Source organism: Pinus tabuliformis, chromosome 8 (assembly GCF_031772625.1).
Source record: "Pinus tabuliformis cultivar Carrire ecotype Pingquan chromosome 8, CPIR1, whole genome shotgun sequence".
Lineage (NCBI taxonomy): Eukaryota > Viridiplantae > Streptophyta > Pinopsida > Pinales > Pinaceae > Pinus > Pinus tabuliformis.
The window spans coordinates 508,471,163-508,491,781 of NC_142294.1; the positions used below are offsets into that span (position 1 = coordinate 508,471,163).

A 20,619-nucleotide genomic window follows, 5' to 3' on the forward strand; every position below is an offset into this window, starting at 1 on the left:
TCACTGGCCTGGCGGTGGCCGCCCTCCCACTTGCAGCCACCGCCTCTCACGCATTGATGGCTCTCCGATATTTCTTACTGTCCCCGGCGCTCTGTAATAAGTATTCAGTAGGTAGGATCCCCTTTATTAATGGACTGTGGTAGATATATAGATCTTTTAGGACAGCTGGGATTTACGCCTACCATTTCCCTTTATGGTTTTATAATATTTGTTGTATATACGTTATAAAATTTAAGTGATATCCTTTATAAATTTTCATTATAAAAGTTATAAAGTTTAAATAACATATTTTGTAATATTTATATTATATAAGCTATAAAGTTTAAGTGATATTTTTATAAATTCATTTTATAAGGTCTAATTAAATACTTTATAAAATTTAATATATATATATATATATATATATATTATAAAGTTTTAAAGTTTAAGATTTTATTAATGGGTCGTTACATACATCCCCCCTTCTGAAAACTTCGTCCCGAAGTTAGCGTTTTAGGGTCAAGGTTTTAATGGACATGACCTTTTCTATCCAGGTCCCCAAGCTAATCAAAATCATCCTATCCTTCCTAATCTCTTCCGCTCCCATCCTATCCGTCCTCTACTGGAGTATGCCGTGGCGTCAGTTTCACTGACCTAACCATTCATAACTCTAAGGTGACAGCGTCAGTTATACCGACCTGATTCTCAGTAGGCATCAAGCAGTCATCATCACACGTCTAGGGGAGCGTGACTCGCACAGTCCTCCCATGACTCCAGGGTTCGAAGTATAAACGGTGGGTAACACCTCCACCCTTCCCAGTAAAATTTGGGCTAATCACCTTATCATAGAATCACTTTGAGCTTTAACTGATCTGAGGTTCTGTCATCACGTGGTCATCTCGAAAATTGGATCAATTATCTGCAATCATAGTTTATCTGCAAGTTTATCTGCAATCTTACACTTACCCAGCATTTGTAAAATGTGCATCAGCATATTCGAAATAACTTATGTATTATCTACATATGATACTACAGCATAACAGAATTTTGTCATTTTCTATGCATGTATTCTGACTTTTCTTTAGGATGTATTCACTTCCTGTCTTCTATTTCAGTTGCTCATCTTTGACATGCATAAAAATAAAACAGATTTATATTGTTTCAATTTCTACCAGAAGTAAAATCATTTAACGGCCTTAACTTTACTTCAACATTTATAATTTAGTAAAATAATCACATATATTGTTTTGGTATCCATGTACCAGCAGGAATTAAACACATATTATTTTGGTATCCATGTACCAGCAGGAATTTAAACATATATTATGCCACAAAGTTTCATGTTTATCACTAATCATTCAAAATGTTTCTGAGTCTCTGACTGTAGTGAAGTAAATATATACAAAACATATTGTAAAGTTCTTCAAAATGGACATAAATTAGGGTATCTCTGACATATGTCCTCTGTATTTTCCCAAGTTGATGATCCAGGACTATACTTGTCCCATTGGACCTTAACTTGGTCCACCAGACGGTTCCTCAACTGTCGAACTCTACGTTCCAGTATACGTAACGGTTCGACCGTGATGACTCCCTCGTCCGATACCTGCAATTCTTTCCACTGGATGTTATGAGATAGATCAGCTACATAATGTCTTAACACAGAAACATGAAATACATTATGAATTCTATGCAGGTGAGGTGGCAGGGCAAGACGATAGGCAACAGGTCCAACTCTTTCCATGACTTTAAACGGTCCTATAAATCGGGGTGACAGCTTTGTCCCTTTTCCGAATCGAATAGTACTTTTATTTGGTTTGATGCGGACGAAGACCTGGTCCCCTACTTCATACCTCCTATCAGTTCGGTGAGCATCAGCATGACTCTTTTGTCTATCCTGTGCTTCCTTTAATCGCTGTCTAATCTGTCTGACCTGCGCTTCCATTTCATGGATTAATTCTGGTCCTATTATCACTCGATCTTCTAACCTGTCCCAACTTAACGGTGTTCTGCAAGGTCTGCCATATAAAGCTTCAAATGGAGGCATCCCAATTGAACTGTGGCAACTGTTGTTGTATGCGAATTCAACCAAGGGTAAATACTTTTCCCAGTGTGATTGCTGATCCATTACATACATTCGCAACATGTCTTCAAGTACTTGATTTACTCTTTCAGTTTGCCCATCAGTCTCAGGATGGTAAGCAGTGCTTAAATTTAGCTGAGTACCTAAGGCTGTCTGCATGCACGTCCAGAATCTGGAAGTGAATCGCGAATCTCTATCGGATATAATCTTCTTAGGTACTCCATGAAATCTGATAATTTCATTTATGAATACTCGAGCCACGTCAGCAACATCATAAGTATCTCTTACCGGAATAAAATGGGCGCTTTTTGTTAATTTATCCACCACTACCAGAATGGCATTGTGTCTTTGAGAAGTAAGAGGTAGTCCAGTGATGAAATCCATAGAGATGGTCTCCCATTTAGACATAGGTATGTCGTGGGGTTGTAAGAGGCCCGCTGGGTGACAATGATCTGCCTTTACTTGCTGACATTCCATACATTTTGCAACAAATTGAGTGATATCACGCTTCATGCCTGCCCAAAAGAAGAGTTTCTTGGTATCTGCATACATTTTCCCTACTCCAGGATGAGCACAATATACTGCTTTGTGAGCTTCCTTAAGGATGGTATCTCGAAGATCTTTATCATCAGGGATGTACATCCTTCCATGGAATCGCAGGATCCCATCGTTTTCTAATTCATAGCCCGCAAATTTTGAGTCTTTTGCCTTAATTCCTTCAAGATTCGCCTTCACTTTTAAATACCAGCTATCTTTTATAAGACGATCCAGTACTCGCTGTCTTAAGTCCACTTTAATGGGTATGAGAGAAAATATCCGGGGTCTCCTGCTTAAGGCATCGGCTACCACATTTTCCTTTCCCTTAATATATGATATTCCGAAGTCATATTCACTTAGGAATTCACTCCATCGCCTTTGCCTGGCATTTAAGTCTCTTTGGGTGAACAAATATTGTAGACTTTGATGGTCGCTTTTAAGTGTAAAATTTCGTCCCACCAAATAGTGTCTCCAGATCTTTAAAGCTAGCATTACAGCGGCCAACTCTAAATCGTGAGTAGCATAGAGTTCTTCATGAGGCTTTAGCTTTCTGGAAGCATAAGCTATCACTCCCTTATCCTGCATCAATACTGCACCCAGCCCTTGCTTGGATGCATCAGTACATACCGTAAAGTCTTTGCCCATATCAGGGACTCTTAGGATTGGTGCACTGGTGAGTAGTCTTTTGAGTTCAGAGAATGCATTATTACATTCCTCGGTCCACTCATACTTAACACCTTTACGCTGGAGGGTTGTGATTGGCTTTGCGATTTTGGAGAATCCCTCCACAAATCTCCGGTAATAACCAGCTAAGCCCATAAAGCTTCGTATCTCATGTGCATTTTTCGGTATTGGCCATTCCATGATCGCCTTTACCTTCTCAGGATCTACTGAAATCCCTTCACCTGATATGATGTGACCCAAATAATGAATCTTTTCCTGAAAGAAAGAACACTTGGACAGTTTTCCATATAACTGACGTTCTCTAAGGCAGGACAATACTAGCCATAAATGCTCTTTATGCTCTTCTTCATTCTTGGAATAGATGAGAATATCATCTAAAAAGACTTGTACAAATTTATCAAGATACTGACGGAAAACACTGTTCATAAGATTCATAAATACGGCTGGCGCATTTGTTAACCCAAATGGTACCACAGTAAATTCATAATGCCCAAAACGTGTCCGGAATGCAGTCTTAGAGATATCATTTTCAGAAATCCTTAGCTGATGATACCCTGATCGAAGGTCAATTTTTGAAAAGACGGCAGCTCCTTTCATTTGATCGAAAAGATCATCGATTCGCGGCATAGGGTATTGATTCTTTACTGTAGCTCGATTTAAGTCTCGATAGTCTATGCATAATCTTAAGGATCCATCTTTCTTCTTCACAAAAATTACCGGAGCGCCCCAAGGTGAGGTACTGGGCCGGATAAGCCCTATATCGAGTAGTTCCTTCAACTGGATTTGCAATTCCTGAAGTTCTGGAGCTGTCATTCTATAAGGTGTTTTTGAGATCGGTTGGGTACCTGGCTTTAATTCAATAGTGAGATCCAATTCTCTTACCGGGGTAATCCAGGCAATTCCTTTGGAAATACATCCGGGAACTCGGCTAACACCGGATATTGTTCTAAGGATGGCCCCTTTTCCTGGCTTACTTCGTGAATTGCATAAGCCTGACAACCCTTTCTTAAACAACGCTTCACTTGCATTGCCGAAATGTAGCGTAAGGAAACTTCCCTCTTGATTCCTTGAATTTGGATTACTTCTCCTTCATCATTTACGCCTGAAATCCTTTTTCCATAACAGTCCACCCAAGCTTGGTGAGCTTCCAGCCAATCCATACCGATGATAAGGTCATACGTCCCTAAGGCTGTGACATAGACTCTTAGTTTAGTCGAACAGACCCCTAGGTCAATTTTGCATTGATCCACGCTCAAGCCCACGGTTTGGAGTTCTCCTGAGGCCATTTCCACTTGGTGGAAATCATTTTGTCTACGAGCTGCCAACCCACATTTGTTTAATGCATATGACGAAATGAAACTATCTGTGGCACCAGTATCAAATAAGATTTTGAGTTTTACACCATTGATAATACCTGAAGATTCCACTACAGTGGATTGATGGGCTCTGATACCATGTGTAGTACCCATGTTTCGAATTACAGCAACATATAAATACTCATAAAATTTGGAAAACAATAATGCATAAAACTGTAATCTGCACATACCTGAACTGCTAGCTGATTTCCGATTCTGCTACTGAACTGGCGATCCCGCTGCTGGTGATGCTGTGACTGTTTTGACCCAATTTCGAGATGGCCAATACCACCCAACCAGACAGAGCAACCTGGTTGCTCAATCCAGAAAGCTCTCCACAGAGGCTCTCTGTCCCTCCGTGCCCAGAACTCAGATCACTTAAAGCTCTTCCACTGATAAGTCCCTTCTCCTGGTTTCCTGCTGATGAATCTATGCTTCTCTGGGTTTTTTCCCCCCTTCTCCCGATTCAGGCCTCTGCTATTTATTCACTGGCCTGGCGGTGGCCGCCCTCCCACTTGCAGCCACCGCCTCTCACGCATTGATGGCTCTCCGATATTTCTTACTGTCCCCGGCGCTCTGTAATAAGTATTCAGTAGGTAGGATCCCCTTTATTAATGGACTGTGGTAGATATATAGATCTTTTAGGACAGCTGGGATTTACGCCTACCATTTCCCTTTATGGTTTTATAATATTTGTTGTATATACGTTATAAAATTTAAGTGATATCCTTTATAAATTTTCATTATAAAAGTTATAAAGTTTAAATAACATATTTTGTAATATTTATATTATATAAGCTATAAAGTTTAAGTGATATTTTTATAAATTCATTTTATAAGGTCTAATTAAATACTTTATAAAATTTAATATATATATATATATATATATATATATATTATAAAGTTTTAAAGTTTAAGATTTTATTAATGGGTCGTTACACTTTTCCAACTCTTTCTTATGGATATCGAACTTGTGAGTGAGAGAGTGTATGTGCTCCAAAAGAATTCGAACTGCTTGAATATATAGGCTTTTGGTGAGGTCGAATTACCCAGATTGAGGCCTTACTTGATCTCCCTGAGGCCAACTTGGCATGGAGGGGACAAATAGTCTATTTGACTCAATATTAATTCTTTTTACATGATTCAAAATCCCAAGAAGGGTCGTTTTTAATGGACAATGACTCTAATGACTCAGAATAAATCCTAGAAGTCCTCAATGGGGAATTTGACCTAAAACATGATGACCCAAGTGTGAAGCCCATGCTTTAATAAGTCATAATAATAATAATAATTTATTTTTCATTCTTTTGATAAATACAATTCATTGTGACTCAAAAATTTTAATGAAGACCGAACCTAGTTACATTCTTCAACACTCCCTCTTAACTAGGGAGGTATTCATAATAACAAGTACAAGGAAGATCTCAAAACACATGAACTATGAAGAGTTTAGGCACCGCAATGTAATGGACTAGATTCCTGACTAGGGCAATCTATCTGGGTGGGACTAAGATGGACTAAAGCTTTCAGCCTCTCTAGGTACCATCAGGCTTACTTGCTAACAATCAACGAATGGATCCAGGTGCGTATCCGAAGTCAGAGTTCTATGACCAACGCCACCCTCCCTACTTCGGGATCAAGACATCAAATGATCAACACAAAATGTCGGCCAGATGTCTTCCCAGGCAATGTCTCTTACTTACAAAGCCTCAACATATCAAATCTCTCCCATTCAAACAGATCAATAACATCAAGCATGCTTCCAAAACTATGAGAGATTTTTCTGTACAATCACAATTCACAACCCCAATCAGTAATTAAACCCAAACCTTTGGGGTTTCCTAACATCTTGATGCTGCCTTACAATTCATCACAGTAGGACTTCGAGGCTTTCCAAAAAAAAGTTCTTCCTCAATCATTCAACTTCCTTTCCTACTTCACATATAGCAGCCAAACCCAGCTTTCCTTCTTTCAACAGCACCCTAATATGCATTCTCCAATTTCTTCAAGGTATACATTATGACTATAGTATACCCTCCCTCTTAACTCGGGAGATATACTTCTTTTCTTTATCCTGGCTCCCTCTTAACTTAGGGAGATCAACTTCTTTTCTACGACATTGGAGAATCTTTCATGGCTTCCATCTTTTCTTTATCATTATTCATATAAATTCCTTCATCATGCTTATCAAGTCAACTTTACTTACAAACATCTTCATCATCTTGAAGATTATGTACCTACACAACTTAGATAGCAAGTACAACCAAATAAATACATATAAAAGCATGAACTTAACTATATCATAATCATATAATAATGGAAGCATTCGACATTAGACATCAAATACCAAACTTACTTAGGTTCACAAACAACAAGAAACACGTACTTTTATACTTCAACAACATGCTCGGGTTTTGCCATAAACCCTAGATTTCATCATCAAGACTTCTAGTACCTCAATCAAGATAACAACCTTCATTATATCTAGGGTTTCAATATTTCTTCCAGAGATATGACATACCCTACTACAATATATTGCAAACCCTAGAAGCAATTCAAACGAATATAGTTCTACAATGCATCCAACAACTTTAGAATTCATATGTTACACTTACACTAGGATTTAGTGCAAGATCCTAGATTTCATACATGAACCATTAAGCTTTAACAATCAAAACCAATCACAGCACAATTTCAGATTTCAATAATCTTTTATAAATCTCAGATTATCACATTGTCATCATATATTAGAGAATTGAACTTCTACTAAGGTTTAGTTACAAAACCTTAGAATTCAGAAACATTATCATCCTAGAGAATCAAACTTCGACTAGGGATTAGTTCCAAACCCTAGGAATCATGACCATCAACAATTAGGTCAACACATATATCTAGGATTCCATCATCATGCACAAGCATATCATAACATGTGTTAGTCAAACCCAATGACACAAATATCAATATGTTAAAGTTAGACATATAAAAAACTTGATCAGACCGGGGTTTTCGATCGAACAAACACACATATACCTAGTATTTCATTCCTAAGACATTATAAGGGTCTTGCTTATACACCCTACCAAACCCTAATGATCTAGGGTTTCAAGACATAACACAACAAACCCTAATTTATCAATACTTCAAAGGCTTGAGATTTCAGACATTACCATTCAACCCTAATAAGTTGGGGTTTTCATAACCATACCAAAACCTCGAACATGACATCATCAAAGCATCAAACATTTTCTTTAGACTCATCAATAACCCTAAGTAGGGTAGGGTTTCACACATGATTATCAACATACCCTTAAGCTAGGGTTTTTACAAAGAACCTTTTTAGGGTTCCATGAGAACAATCAAAGATATGAGGGTAGATTTATCTAATGATGAATCACCCAATCAAGAATCTTTATGATTCAAGAGAGCTAGACACAATAATGTTAGTAATGTAGAATAGTTTATCAAGAATGTATATGTTGATTTCTGGTAGCATCAGATGTGTTCTAAGTCTCAAATTTTGGGCTTGGGCACATGTATTCCAAAGAACCCAGAAAGCATTTTGGGAAATTCAACCCAGAGGCAATTTTATTAAATTAATTAATTATTTTTAATGGGACCCTAAGTCTAAACTTAGGAAAATAAAATAATTAATGGGTATTAATCTAACTGTGGGTGTAACTTCTAGAAGAAGATGAGGATCAAGCAGAAATGATCTTAACCATTAATTAGCTTCTAATCTGGGTCGTTGAATGTCAACGAGAAGATTATTTAAGGAGGCTTGAGGGTCACTTGGAAGACACATAGAGAGTTCAGTGTATGTATTTCGATGTTTGTTGTAGGAAACTGCAAATAACTTGTTATGTAAATCTAACAAGTAGGAGAAATATCATCAATGTTGTAGTAGGAATTCCGGAGTTTAAGGAATTTTCACAGAATATACCTTTATTATGAAGAGAGCAAAACTTATAGTCTAAGACATACCTTTTGTTTAACAAGCCTTGTAATTCCAATGCTTTGTCTTGTGAGGTATTTTTCTAGAATTCTTGAGTATTCAACAAGCTTGTCCTAAACAAGGAAAATATGAATAGAAATGTGATTAGTATTTAATGCAAACAAACATAGATAAGTAAGGAAACTAAAAATGAAAAGGTAATACAAGGAATGAGATACTTATCTTTGGAAGTTGGCTCCCTCCAAGCTCGAGGGATACCTATAATGTTACAATTCAAAAATGTTTTTCCAAAATATGTTAAACCTATAAATACTAGAAATCAAAAATGAAATAACTAAAGCTTAGACCAAAGGAATTAGTAGTGTAAGTCCCTTATATCTAGTTCTTCGACTTTATTCTTTTTTGGAGATCCTTCTTCAACAACATTAGCTTGGTCCCTGTTCCTTTTCTTATTCTTCAAATTGTCAAGACAGTCACTTTTATAGTGACCCATTTTATGACATTGGTAGCATTCTATTTTGGACATGTCTACCTTCCTTCTTGGCCCTTTTGACTTCTTGAAGTTTCCTTTCTTGTGATAAGCAGAGTATGCATTTGAAACTTTATCTTCTTCATTGTTGGTTACTAATGAGATTCTCATCTCTTCTTGGTTGCAGGCATTCCATAATTGTTCAAATGATGGAGTTTCTTTCCAGTTGTTGAGTCCTAAAGCAAAAGCACTCCATGTAGGTGGTAATCCCAATAATGCAGTAATCACTAGTTCTTTTTCCAGTACAATCTCATCTATGGCTAGAAGGTCATCTCTAATTCTAGCTATCCTTACAAAGAAGGAAGCCACAGTGTCATATTTTGTCATTTTTGTGGTCCTTAGTTCATTCTTAAGACTTGCTACTTGACCGATGTTCTTGATAGTGAACAATTTTGATAAGGCTTCATACATTTCTTGAGCATGGTCTATGTTGGAAATGTATGGGACAAGATTGTCCTTTATACCTTCTACCATCAATGTTATAGCCAATATTTCTGACTCTTTATACTTCACTTTATCTGCATCACTAGATCCTTCGATAGGTTTCTTCACTTTTCCTCTGACCAAATCCAAGACTTTGTTCTTTTCAAGAATGAGATCAATTCTCTTCTTCCATGACATGTAATTTGATGCTCCTTCTAATTTGTTCTCTCCCTTTATTGTGTTAGACATTGTCCTTGAAGGTAGTAAGCTTCTTTCCTTATAAGATCTCCTTATATGATCCCTTGCTCAACCTTTTGAGGTTTCTTAGACTCCTTTCAGTAGATCCTTAAACTACCTTTTTCCTTCTTCACCTTAGCTCTGATACCATGTTAGAAAATCAGAAAGGCAGAAAGATTTTCTTTATATAGATAATTACTTGTGATTCTTTTATCTTTATGTCGATCACAGACATCAGATATAGGTGGACAGCCAGGGAAAAACCCCTATCTAGGGGAAAACCCAGTCAACAACTCTTCCTTAATAACTTCTTGAGATAATCCAAGACTCTTGACCTAGACCCAAACTTTCTCCACACCAAGTTAGCCCTTTCTTCCTTCTTGCAGATGATAACCCTTCAATAGCAACTTCAATCTAGCAGAAACAACTTGCAGCAGCAGCTTCAACCCAGCAACTGGCAGTAGCAGCAACAACAACAACTTTGACTTGACAAAAGAGGCTTTGATCTCCTAGAGGAATCCACATAAGAGAAAGATAGATAGCCCAAAATTTTGATTTTCTATTTTTCCTCCTCTTTCTCCATCTTCGCACTCCTTTAGCCCTCCTTTCTTATTTCGCACTTTTCCAGCTCTTTCCTCTGGATATCGAACTTTTGAGTGAGAGAGTGTGTGCGCTCCAAATAAATTTGAACTGCTTGAATATATAGGCTTGTGGTGAGGTCGAATTACCCAAATTGAGGCCAACTTGATCTCCTTGAGGCTGACTTGGTGTGGAAGGGACAAATAGTCTATTTGACTCAATATTAATTCTGTTTACATGATTCAAAAGCCCAAGAAGGGTCTCTTTTAATGGACAATGATTCTAATGACTCAAAATAAATCCTATAAGTCCTCAATGGGGACTTTGATCTAAAACATGATGACCCAAGCATGAAACCCATGCTTTAATAAGTCCTAATAATAATAATAATAATAATTACTTTTTCATTGTTTTGATAAATACAATTCATTGTGACTCAAATACTTTTAATGAAGACCGAACCTAGTTACATTCTTCAATAGGCAAGGCGGCTCACCTTGAGCCAATATCCAAGCAGTGCGAGTTATCCAGAGCCAGCAGTGCGAGTTCCAGGTTGCAGTGCGAGTAGCCATTGTGGGGTTCGAGCAGGCCAAAGGAGGCCAGATTCTTTTGCAGAGGAGATTTGGGATCTCCAAATTATTTTTCCAATATATTTCAGAGGATTTCCAGTTGGGCATCCAATTGTAATAATTTGCAAATTGTTGCATAATAAAATAAACCCTTATCTGCCGCACTGCTTCCCTTTGGAGTTTTTACGAGCACGTTCAGTCAACAAATATTGGTTCATTTTTATTGTGTGTGCGCATCTATTTCTCAGTTTCTATTTTATTCCACAACGGTTTATTGTGAAAAATGCATCAGCGAGTTATTCGTTATTTGTCGTTAATAATTAAAAGAAGACAAATAAATTGCATTCAGTTAAGAGAATAATTTCCAGTTGTTGCATTCGAAAAAATTTCACATAGTGTCATGCTCGTTGATAGTAAATAGTTAATAATAGAGAGTTTGGTTCCTTAGATACTAAATAGCTAATAACAGAATAATTGAGTTTTGTTCCTCAGTCAATTGGTGCACAGTTTGGTGGATAATAGAAGTACTCAATATCCTCAACAGAACACAAAGGATATTTGGGTACATTACAGTCTCACAAAATATATTTAGCTGAGCATGTGTCATCTCACTTTATTGTTTTTTATAAAGATATTGATATATTACAGCAAAATTTGCTTATGTTTGGTGAGTGGGAAATGTAAAGTTTTTGCCTTATGTTCTTCCAAATGTATTATTTAAATACAACATATGTTGCATTCATCCAAAATAGAAGATTTCCCAACTAAGTGCACCAAACAAAGTGGTTGCAAGAACAAGCATAGAAGGAAATAAAATAAAATCTTATGCAATGAGGTTGGAATGTTTCAATTAGAAAGCTGATGTTACCTTCTTGGACTATGCGGCAAATCTCGAGCAAGTCCAAAGAGAGTGTCACTGTCAATATAACCTCCAGCTCCATGAGGAATGGCCTTGCGGTACTTACAATCTCCAGTAGAATTCAAGGTTGGATATGCCTCACCAAGAGCAAAGAATTCCCCAAGTCCAACAGGAATATCATCACGCCCCATCATATGCAATATATCATATATAATATCTATGGTAGCAGCATTTGCCCAACCATTGGCAGTGATAGTTATGCCCTACAAAACATCATTTGTCTTAAAAGTCATGTTAGTTATCCAAACTTTCATAAGAACAAAAATTAGTGAATAAATGCTATATTGTTTTAAGAGACAAGGGAGTTACAATTGTGTGGAAACCCATATGGATTTACCCTTATATCAGAGCTGGATGGCAAAAACAACTAATCTGTGATTGCATTAATGGACCACCAATGCATGTCATTTAAATAATTTATGTATCAAGAACTAAAAGCTTAAGATCACTAGAGATACAGTGGTGCTTTGAGGATAAAGTTCACAATTACCAAACTGATAATCCTTACCTTTAGATCGATCAGTTGTCGAGGCATTTTAAGCAAGTAGAAGAGAGTAACAAAATCCCCTGGACTCATATCTAAATCAAGGATCACAGGTTTTCCTGATAATCGGCCCTTTAGATTATTCTTGTAAAGAACTTCCTTATAGAATGGAAATTCTGTTTTCATGTTGAACTTTGCAGTTTGATGTGGACTATTCAGTGACTGCAATCCCATAAAACAATTATGTTATTTCATGAGTTATGAGGAAACGATATTTTCAATGTCTCAGCTAACAATTCATAAACCACAGTAAGTCAAATCTTTCTTAAATGTTGAAAGAAGAAAGAATCAGAAATTGAAGATGCAAGGCAGTGTTCTCAGATTGGCATTGCATACAGAAAAACAATATATGGATCATTGTGGTCGATGGGATTGTAATTCAAACTGGCAAAGGGGAAAAGGGTGTAAATTTGTCAATAATAGTTAAGATCACAAAACCATCGGGACAAGGAAAGTCTGTATAACGTTCCTCGAAAACTTACATGAAGGAAACTTATAAAATATTCCCTGTCAAGCTTGCTGTCAATATCCTTATTTGGCTTAGCCTTTTCTGCAACTAGTACTTTTACTCCTTCACTAGCAGATACCTCCTTTGTGTAGCCATCCTGTTTGCATCACGTTTAGAGTATTCTATGTCTATCAGCTTACTACAAGCGACTTACGCAATAATCAAATCTGCCAACAAGAAAGGACAACAAAAATGGAAGTTGTATATTGATATGCATCAGACACCCTGCAGAACTTTGTTTATATCTTGAGTCGATCTCTTATTTAAACATTTAGGATTGATTCCAGAGCTTGTTTGCCTTGTGTGCATCAACATTATCACAAGTTTAGTTTATTTCTATCTTGCACGAAACTTCAAAGAACCTGGCATTTCGGGCTGTACCCATACCCGAAACTCCGAAACTTGGCCGAAACTCGGTCGAAACTCGACCATCATATAATCATCTATTAGAGTTAATATAGACTTGTTTTTCCTTTTAAATTGTCAGCTATGGGTCTTATTCCCTTTTTCCTTGCAAGATAATGTGTTATTCACTTATTTATTTATATATATATTTTTTATATATACATATATGACGTTTCAGCTGATGTTTCGGCCGACGTTTCCATTTTTGGGAGGTGACATTTCTAAACGTACCCATTTCGGAAACTCCGAAACGTTTCAGCGTTTCGTGCAACTTAGGTTTATTTCTTTAGAAGTTCGACCATGGAAGATGCTAAGGTACTAAGACTACAGTCAAAAATGATTACTTGTGTCTGTTTTATCAAGAATTTGTGCTTGGAAGTAAAAAACTTTAAACTATAATATGAGATGCATCATTGCATCAACAAGGTTAAATACACAAACAGTCACAACATGAGATGAATTTGTTATTATTTAAAACTTGGTAAAGAATTCTGCCTGACCAAAGCATCTCTGGAGATACAAGGAAAGGTTGGCAGATGTAGAAAGAACTTGTATTTCATAAGCATTTTAGCTGACTTAGTCTCCTTCGTTGACCAATGAAAATGATAATAAGAGGAAATAGAGGTTTTCCATTCCGGAAAACCATCTGTCGCTGGTGCAAGGAGGATCTTAAATGCTTGGAAATATAGTTTAAAAAGATACATGATTCAATAATACAACTTCCAGAAGAACTCTTACATTTCATACACAACTTTCAAGCACAATCTAGGAACAGCCATGTCCCATCATGTAGATAGACTTGTGGGAAGAACACATATTTGGATTTAGGCGTTTTGGTGGAGACCATGACGTTGCCTTTTATGGCACATTTCAATATGCATTCATTATAACCACATTAGATATGGAATAATGATTATGGTGGGAAATTCAAATATCACCATTACCATTGAGATTATTCTGTTACTTGGGCTGTGGTGGCTAAGCTGCTAAGGTAAATAAGGAGATGGTTTGTTGAAATTTGGACATTATACTTATTAAACCATATCCTGTACCATGTAACTTCAAATGCTGAATAGTGTAGTACCAAGAAACAGAGTGAAATTTTAATAGAATACATGTAAAAAGTGTAAAACAATCACTTTGATGATGTTACAAAATGAATTTCATTTTTTCACCCTTCAAATCAATGCATATTCAAAATCACACAGAATTTACAGATGGTAGCTGTGTGACTTGTCACAAATTCACAATGCTGAAGCAGTCAAGCATCGTCTGTGGGAATGCAAGGTGGCCTGAACTTGTTACAATTGGATTGTTGCAGAATAAATTATTTCATATGCTGTCCATTATCCCCTCCTTTGGAAGGGGGAAAGTTTTTGGGACATATGGATGATTAGACTTGTAAGTAGAGGACTATAGAATGCTATCAGACACATCTCTCTCTTTATCAGGTAAACATACACCTGGGCTGCTTTTAATGGAGAAACTGCACCGTTTCTCCTGGGGCAAATTGCTGGGTGATACTCACTCACAAGTTTAGTTTCTAGCAAGAATGGGGATTAAATCCATTGGTTGAATTGAAATTGGGATCACATCAGATACGCATACCCTCCTTGCTTGTATTGGGAGGAGCAATATGCATGTTTCTGGTTTGGACGGCAGTCTAAGTTACTATGATGTATTGTCTTCTGTGCATTTACTGAAATACGAGATCCATTTGTTACCAAAACAAAAAATACTTATTCTTATCTTAGATTTTATGCATACCAATTTTGGCACTATAATCATAAGCATGTAAAATTTGGATGATTGGCACATGCATATAAATTTGGTTTGGCGTAAATTCCAACTGTGCATTTTTTCTTGTCAGTATAAATTTTCTTTCAAGCATAATTAAAAGAGACGAAGAGAATATAAATTATAGGAAGCAAGAGCTTGCCATGCATTTTCCTTTTCCGTTTGGTACAAGGCAAAATGGATCTCGGATGCCTGTCTGAACATGACCACTATGCACTCCTCTTTGCTTAAGATGAAACTTAGGTGTGGTTCGATTATCAAAGAAGGGATTTGAACCATCATGTATTCCATATGGCTCGTTTGAGGTCACTATAGTTATGTATCTGTAATTAAGCTCAGCAAAGTCATTGTCTTCGATGTTGTCATGTCCATGCCAAATGCTTGAGAGCAGGATGCCAGATGTAAAAGAGTCCCACATGAAATAACTCTGCAGTAGTTTGTAAGATGGTAAATATAGTATATAATCAGACACAAAGCTGATGTTTTCAGTAGCATAAAAAAGTTTCACAAACTAAGAAATTAAGCCACATGCACAATATCTTTGAAAGCGTACCGTATAGAACTCATCATTGAACCAAGTGTCGCGTGTTATTTTTAGTGATTCAAAGACATATTGTGCCTCATATGTATGTTTTTCTTGCTCAAATTCCAAGAAAAAGTCCTTATTTATAGGAATAGTATTTGTTGCATCTAGTGGAACAAGTGTGATAGGAAGACCTGAATGGAAAACCTGCAAGCATAGACATTTAAACAGCCTTTGAGTTAGATATGTTTGTCCGAATGCCTCATGTATTTGCATACCATCTAATCTGACATACCAAATTAGCCATGGTAAATCCTTTGAGATACAAGACATAACGAATCGTTTTGAACCACAAAAGGACAAGTTTTGGCCAAACATTTTCAGCCAAAAAAAAAATTCCTTTGGAATTTCTTTCCTTCAAAAAAAACACAAAGCTTTTTGGGACCTCAGACTTATGCCAAAATTCTCGTTGTAATCTGAAGGTTAGCTTAAATGTCTGAGTCAGAAATGGTCTTTTATCAGAAAATTTGTTTTTTCTTAAGGCTGAAAAAGAAAAATTAAATACTTCAAAGAAGAAAATAAGCATTCTTTTTTTGACAGAGGCTTCTCATCTCCCAATGTGGAAAGTGTGCACCTCTCTAAGGTATGAATATATTCAATGAAGCAAAACCGGTTTACAACATTAAACTATTTAAGCTTCTTCACCTAAGAAGCCCCTAGTAGGGGGCATTTATGCTGCCAAAATAATGCAGGAATTGCACCTGGCTCCAACTGCAATAAATGGCTCACTTGCACAGGTGTACAGGTCCACAAGGGGCAAACATAACGTTGGGGGATTGAACTTTGGTGGGGAAAATATCACCAACCCGCTTTACCAACCAAGGCCCTGCTCACAATAGGCAAAAGTTTCGGAGGCAGGCAGAAAATATTACTAAGTTGAAAAACCTATAAGAAGGAAGTCAATACTATCAACAGCTACCAGGAGAGCAAAGACACTGAAAGAACACGACTGGGGTAACTTAAGACACTAATTGGTGCATCACTCGTCCAAGGTGGAGCTGGAAATTGAAGAGTCTGTTCATTGTTTGAGAAAAGCATCTAAACTAGAACTGGATGTTTCCCTTCCAATGACAACGGAAGACTGCTATATTTAGAAAGTTGTTGAACTTGATAGGTTTACGTATGAGAAATTTTACAGGATGTATGATACTATTATCAATCAAATATCTCGTTTAGATATGTAGCTATTAATAACAATGAAGCATCCTGAATCTGTTGAAATACTTCGCAAAATTCGTATTTTTCATTCCTTAGTTGTTTCAGAGCAGGAACCTGAGAGGAATATGTAGCATTTATATCATACAAGCAACTGAATTTTTATCATTTCTCCTGCCCAGATGAAATAGACTACCAGTAAGGCATCCCAGATGCCGATAAACTGAATGAATATTTGAAAAGTTGAAAATCATCTGGCTGTAACTCTTGAATCTTCGACATAAAAGGAATTCAAGATTTTAATGAGTCGCTCGTTTTTCTTCTCTTAGAGCACTTGCCCTTGTACTCTTAGATAATAATTATATTTATTTCATTACTAGAGGACTCAATTTAAATTTCTCACAAGGAGAGAAAATTTGAGTTTAAAATTCAGGCATGCATCATATTTCCATTAAATCTGAATATTTTCAACAAGCTTAGAAATTTGGCAATCATCAGAATACCTGATATGCCGCAAATGGGTCTCCGAATAAATTGAATTCAGCAAATGGATTACTGGTATATGCAGTGAATAAATTTCCATGGTCACCACACTGTTCAGGTATACAAGATGTGGCATTCTTGGGACAACATCCAGTAGGATTTTCTGATCGTACACCACCAGCCATTATGAACACGTGTTCCACGTTCTTCTTCAACTCCGGGTGTGTCATAAGAAATGTTGCAAAATTAGTATGGGACCCAATCAGGAGAACAATTGTTGGGCCTGAAGACAATGTTTCCATCATCACTTGCTGTGATGTAGGTTGTTTAAGAGATGAGTAGTGTCTTTTTCCCTGTACAGGAATAACAGAACAAGAAACTTTTGTAAACCAAAACAATGCAAAGATAAGTCTTTTATTCAAACGGAGAATCCAACAAAACATCTATATAAATTCAAAAGTCTTATCAATATAACAGCTAATGCTCTGTGCCTAATGAATTGTCATTAAAATATCTGTCTGTTACGTCTACATCAAAAGAAACCAAAATAAGATGATGTCATTTTCACAAAGGATATGGAAGGAAAAATTTAAGCAATGACCAGTTTACATTAGCATATGAGATGGATCATATAATTTGAAATTTCATAAAGTAAGGATTATATATGTAATACAAAAATGTATTTGAAAAAATAAAATTATAGCTTCTTACTAATTCTTGCAATCAAAATAGGTGAATTTTTATGACTTATAAAGAGACTCAAACTTAAGAGAAATTTTAACGTTTGGAGATTCGATGTTCAAAGAACTTGCAGGAAAAAACCCACCATACAATGTTCCCAATAAAATATTAGTTTTTGTAGCATCAGACTGGTGTTCTAGCCTCGATTTGTGTTAGAGAGGCGAAGAACACGAGATATTCAAAAACAAGAAAAGGTTTCGCAAGATAAGCTTGCGAAACACCTTAATTAAATTAATTAGCCATCATTTAAATTTTTCCTAAGTCTAACTTAGGAAAACTGGTTAATTAATAGTAATTAATTAAGGAAAGGCGAGAAAGCTCTAGAAACTCACACAGATTGATTTTGAGATAATCTTTTCCATTGATGGAGATCTAATCATGACCGTTGGTTCACCAACAAAAGATTATAAGAGCAGGACGATGGAGACAGAGATAAAAACATTAGGAGAGCGAGTCCCTTGGGCAGATCGAGCTATCCAGTTGTCGTGATTCAGTGCAGGAAGAAGAGTTCGAGTCAGAGGAGGGAAGCAAAGATTGAGGAGCAGGAGCAGACAAATTTCAGAGGAGGTTTCCAGTTCCAAAGAGGCAACAACGGAGAGGTTGAGTTATTCCACTCAGAGGTTGCACAAAAGCCTCAAGGAGGCAGTTCGATTTAGCTGTGGAGAAGGGTGATTAAGGTGCTAGAGGCTGGGAAAATTTCCAGAAGGCCAAGCGAATCACTTCTAGAGGCAGAGTTAGCTAGGACGTCTAAGTTTGAGCAATTCTAGGATTGCGAGCAGGGCTTGCAAAAGCATTGCGCAGAGGCTCATGCAGGGCCAATTCGAGCAGCCAGACAAAGCCAGTTCAAGTGTGGAGTGAGACAAACAGATATTTTTGCCCAGATTATTTTGTTCTAGGATTGCCAGATTAGCATCTAGATGTTGTACTTAGATTTCGATACACATATAATAAAATAAACCCTCATCTGCTGCACCGTTTTTCCCAATTGGGTTTTTCTAGGGACTTTTGTCCAAAAACATTGGTGTCATTTTTATTGTGTGTATGCATCTATTTCTCAGTTCCAATTTATTTTCTTGAACATTTTTATTGTGAATAAATTGCAGTGTGATTTATTTGTTATTTTGTCATAACAAATGCATAATTAATTAGTTAGAAGAATAAGTTTCAGTTGTTGCATTTCAAGGAATTTACACATGGTATCAGAGCAAGTCTGAAGACAAATTAGAGGCTCAATAACAAGGGAGAAATTTTGCAGCTTTAGAGAGAGACTCTAGGCAAAATTTCTAGATTTTTGCAGGCCACCAATAGGAAGTGCGGATTAGCAGAGGTAGGGTTCTATTTTTAGTTTGCAGGCAACAAAAAATTCAAAGAGTCTCAGTTGTAGTGATTTGTAGGCAGTGGTGTTGTCGGGAAGTAGTTTCGGTGAGAAAATCAGTAATTTCGTTGAGCAGATCTAGGTGCAATTGGTTTGCAACTAGTCGAATAGTAGTAGATCAACGCTAGGTGGAAGAGAAAAGCACACACAGAGGAATTTCTCAAAGAGCTTCCAGATCCAGTTGTTAGGAGGAAATCCATGATTTTCAGTTGCAGTAGGTTGTAGTAGTTTTTCCGCCAGCTAGTGCAAGCTTCAGGAGCAGCAAATCGTGTGTCGGATTCCCGAGAAGGACTTCTATAAGGTCAAACGAGTTTCTCGGTTGAGGTAGCAAGCAGTGTGAGGACCGGAGAAAGACACCCAGAGGTAGGCAGAAGCAGAACTGAGCATTCTAAAAGGGAGTGCGAGTAGCAAAGAGAGAGAGGTCGAGCAGGAAAGGGAGGATATTCCTGTTTATTTCCATGTTTTTGAATTTTGCAAAGATGGTCGCAGCAAGTCTCAGAGATCAGGATAGACTTGACGAAGCCTCAAATTTTGGTATCTAGAAGGCTCGGATGTTATTCCTATTGAATGAGCATGGCCTGAAAGAGTTCGTGACAGCAATCATAGTTGTACCAACAAATCCGACCCAATTCCACGAGTATAGGAAAGATCAGGCCACAGCCAAGAGGTTGGTCTTGGATGGAGTCCGAGATCATATTGTTCCACACATTGCAGAGAAGAACACAACAAAGGAAATGTGGGATGTTTTCATGAATTTATACCAGGATCCATCAGAAAACAGTAAAATGGTTCTCAAGGAGAAGCTAAGGACCACGAAGATGATGAAGGATGAGGGCGTAACTCCATATCTCACCAGGATTCAAGATGTCCAGGATGAGCTTGCAGTTGCAGGTGAGAAACCCAAGGAAAGTGACCTTGAGCGAATAGCACTCAATTGGTTTACCCCAAAGTCAGCCATATTTGTCCAGGGTATCACTAGACGTGACAAATTTCCTAATTGGGAATTCCTATGGAGTGATTTAACACAAGAGGAGTTAAGGATCATCCTTTTCAAGGGTATTGTCAGTAGTACCACCACCAAAGGGCCGAAGGTTGAGAAGGAGGACAAGAACATAGCCTTGCTAGTAAAGGGAAGGTGAAGAAAGGTCTCAGTCAAGGACAAGGCTCAAAGGGAGGAGAGAA

General features: G+C 37.2%; 1 protein-coding gene across 4 annotated transcripts in view; it reads right to left on the reverse strand.

Annotated features, from left to right (window-relative positions):
- The window catches only part of LOC149236313 (nucleoside hydrolase 3-like), a 335,414-nt gene that overhangs the window by 114,043 nt on the left and 200,752 nt on the right, over positions 1 to 20,619 (reverse strand). For 3 of the 4 annotated variants that reach the window (XM_089372376.1, XM_089372374.1, XM_089372375.1), the window contains 6 exons: positions 17,342 to 17,674; positions 15,654 to 15,830; positions 15,243 to 15,527; positions 12,873 to 12,995; positions 12,355 to 12,552; positions 11,796 to 12,049 (listed from right to left, as the gene is read on the reverse strand). In XM_089372376.1, coding sequence (XP_089228502.1) covers positions 11,796 to 12,049; positions 12,355 to 12,552; positions 12,873 to 12,995; positions 15,243 to 15,527; positions 15,654 to 15,830; positions 17,342 to 17,674 — 1,370 coding nt within the window. The remainder of the gene's footprint in view (positions 1 to 11,795; positions 12,050 to 12,354; positions 12,553 to 12,872; positions 12,996 to 15,242; positions 15,528 to 15,653; positions 15,831 to 17,341; positions 17,675 to 20,619) is intronic. The other variant, XM_089372377.1, reaches the window with a different exon arrangement.